Raw genomic sequence first — 3,565 nt, forward strand, 5'->3', positions numbered from 1 at the left:
TAGATGCACTTGAGCTGGGCTATCGATTTCTGGCATGCCACCCCAACTCTAGTGAGCCTGGTTTTATCCCCTTCCCCCTTCAAATCTAGTTTAAAGCCCTCTTGATGAGGCCTGCCAGCTCATGAGCAAGAATCCTTTTGCCCCTTGGAGTCAGTTGCACTCCATCTGCTGCAAGGAGGCCCGGTGCCGTGTAAACCGCCCCGTGGTCAAAAACCCCAAAATTCTGATGACGGCACCAGACCCTGAGCCATGTGTTGATCATGTGTGTTCTCCTGTTCCTTTCAGCATTCTTCCCTGTCACTGAAGGGATTGATGAAAACACTACCTATGCTCCTCCTCCATTGACCAGTCGCCCCCGTGCTCTCAAGTCCTTTTTGACTGCCTTTGGGCTTCTTAGTGCAACCTCATCGCTGCCAACCTGCAAGGCCAACAGTGGGTAGTAATCACTGGGCCGAACCAGATCAGGGAGTTTCCTGGTGACATCTCTCACCCAGGCCCCAGGGAGGCAGCAGACTTCCCTGTGAGTTGGGTCTGGTTGACATATTGGGCCCTCTGTACCCCTCAGAAGGGAGTCGCCTATGACAATTACCCTCCTTTTTTTCTTAACAGAGGATGTCTTGATGCGTGGGGCAAGTTAACAGACTTTACCAGAACTAAGTATCTTTGGTGATATAATTCACACATTTCAAAATGTCATTTCTTCATTAAAGCTTAATAAAAAGAAATGGAATCCATTCAGTGTAAGACAATAGCTGGATCACAGAGTAGACAAATATAAAATGAATACAATTATCACTATATCATATAGATGAATAGTACTGAGTCCAGAACTTGTTATCCTCCTGTATCTTTTGGAAAACAAATTCAAACCCCTTAATTCTCATAATCATTTTCATGTTGCCAAGATATTTTTAACCCTTCCAGTGAAGAGAGCAGACTCTTTAAAAACTAGGTCACTCCTTTTATTTTGAAATTCAGGGAGTAGGTTGGAATTTCAAGTACAAAAGCTGAGCTGAAAGTTGCTTCAAGTGGTTGTTTAGAATCATCTAATATCCCTTTAACAAGCTTTAAAAATAATTTTCAGGCAATAGACAGGTGTCTGGGAGTATTTTTGTGCCATGTGAGAAGCCTCACTGAAGCTTCAGGACAGTAGTCTTAATGGCAGGAAAAAAAAAAAAAAGAAAGAGATTACAACTTCAGAAACAATTGGAAGACTGCTTGTTCCACAGGATAAATCTACATTACAACGTAACACTGTCAGCTGAGCTATAAATATTTAACATAATCTAAACATAGCAATATGAAGCTTAATTAGGCAACATTGAAAAGAGAAGTAAAATTCTGTGCTCACTAGCTTCTACAACTGCTTGCCGTTGTGCAAGCAGACCCACAGAAGAGCGAGAAAGGCTTAGTTCTGTTCAGTAATGAAATCATGGTAGCTGAGGGGAAATCACCTTTTCCTTTCAGTATGACTGATGCGAATGATTACTTTTCATACTCCAATCGTCTGTGGTTTACAATTTAGAGACCACAGTGCTAGCATATGAAGACCTGTTTGATCCAACACATTTAATGTGAGCATAATATGTTTCTAATTGTTGCATCTAGCTAGTAGAACATCCCTGGTGATTTTAAAGTCATGAGCATGCAGAGGCAGAGGTAGGAGGGAATCTCAGTATCAAGCTTCCTAGATCAGCCTTTCATATGTTCAGCTAATCTACTTTTGTAAGCCTTCTATGCAGATGATTTCTTCCCAGTATCTTAGTAATCTGAAAGCTTTTCTGGATAGCCACATCTAAAAATAAAGAGTAGACACTGTAAAGAGCACTATTCATTCCAATCAGTTTCTACCAGATGTATTAAGATGAAAAGCAAAGAGCTTTAATTATTGACAACAGTTGATCCTCTTTCATCAAAGATTCTGCTTCACAAAACTAAAGTTTAGTGCCATCATCATTAAAAAAAACCTTGATCTTGAGCCTAAATGGCTCTCAGCTCATAAACAAATACATCTGTCTAATATACGAAGGATTTTCAGAAAGAGTAAGTAAACAATGGAGCAATCAAAGGAATCAGCTGAAAGGATCTCTACATTCTTATTGCATGTGGTAGTTCTGCAACTCTACATGAAACTTTGAAATGAGCCTCTTCCAACAGGAAATCTGTCAGAGCTACTAGAACACTGCATGGCTCTCCTTTCAGATTTTCTGAAGCAACAAGCACACCAAATTTCATCCACAACTTTAACCTGAAAGTACTTTAAAATCTCTGGAAGAGAATGATCAGAAGTCTGTGTAAGAAATACAAAATCCTTTAAAAATTGTACAGAGGGAGTTAAGTGAAATGGTTGTACTTGAAAAAAAATAGTGAGACTTGGAAAGCATAATACCAAAGAAGAGAAAAAACTTTGCACTATATGAACATGAAGTATATGAACATAATATACATTTGGGTGGCAAATAAAAAGGCGTCCACCATCCTTTTGTACATCCATCGTTCAGATCTTGGGAGTTTAGCTAGATGCTAAACTTTAAGCACTAAGAAGATGGTACTATTTATATGTCAAGAATTAAGTAAGAACATAAGCATTAATAAGATGTAGGCAAAGACAGTCAGAAGAAAAACATTTAAAAGTAATTTAATAACCTGGAACAACTCCTTAAACCTAAAGCAAGCAGTGATTTTTCAATGTCTGACATTCTATTAATATAATCAATGTGTAAGACTGGAAAACAAATGATTAGTACACAAACCTTTCAAATAAAACGTGAAAAAGGTATTGCAAGTAAATGTAAAATACATAATTTTTACTATGGGTCAGAAGGTGGCACTAAAATGAAGCTATAAGCACTTTACCTAGCAAATCCATTATTACCATAGACAGCTTGAATTCCAATTCTGAAAAACCTGTACAACACAAGTTTTTAACTACACCCATTTAACATTGTAAGCCAGACTGTTTTGCTCCTGCTGATGTCCTTCAGCTATTTGAATATAAACCATATACTTTGCTGTATTATACTATCACAAACAAAATAAATGCATTTTATTTATGAACTATATGCTCAGAAACCTTGGACAAAATAGAAGATAATATAAAATGAGAGCTGTGTTTGATAGAAGAGCAACATAACTCATGAATGCTGTAGGACTATTCTTTTCAAACACACCATGTATGTACATTAAGTTAATTTAGAATCCCTGCTAAGAGACATACTCACCCTTTAAAATATAGTCTGTTAACAAACTTGGCACCTTCTCACTATCCTCTTTCATGGCATGCAGGACTAAAATATGAAAAAAAATAAATTCAGATATTTAGTCATAAAGACAATACTCACAAAAGAAATACCATGAAACTGTTTCAACTAGTTATAGGGATATTATTACCAGATTCACAAGACAACTCTTAACTGGAACATGAGAAGATACAATGAGACATGTCATATCTCTGCCTTTCAGTTGTGTAATTCTCACTGAACTCCATGGTAGATGGATGTAATTTATGTGGCTAATAATGAAAGTGTCATCAGTCATAACAACAACAAAAGCACCTCTTCCCTAC

At 37.4% G+C, this 3,565-nt stretch overlaps 1 protein-coding gene across 1 annotated transcript in view; it reads right to left on the bottom strand.

Moving 5' to 3' along the window:
• Nucleotides 1–2,856: 2,856 nt before the first annotated feature.
• Nucleotides 2,857–3,565, bottom strand: part of FEZ2 (fasciculation and elongation protein zeta 2 (zygin II)) — a gene marked incomplete at both ends in the record, with an annotated part of 17,552 nt that continues 16,843 nt past the window's right edge. The window contains 2 exons of the mRNA XM_010288477.1: nt 2,857–2,907; nt 3,222–3,287. Of these exons, the coding sequence (XP_010286779.1) occupies nt 2,857–2,907; nt 3,222–3,287 (117 nt within the window). The remainder of the gene's footprint in view (nt 2,908–3,221; nt 3,288–3,565) is intronic.

The sequence above is a fragment of the Phaethon lepturus genome, unplaced genomic scaffold (assembly GCF_000687285.1).
Source record: "Phaethon lepturus isolate BGI_N335 unplaced genomic scaffold, ASM68728v1 scaffold3636, whole genome shotgun sequence".
In the NCBI taxonomy this organism is placed as follows: domain Eukaryota; kingdom Metazoa; phylum Chordata; class Aves; order Phaethontiformes; family Phaethontidae; genus Phaethon; species Phaethon lepturus.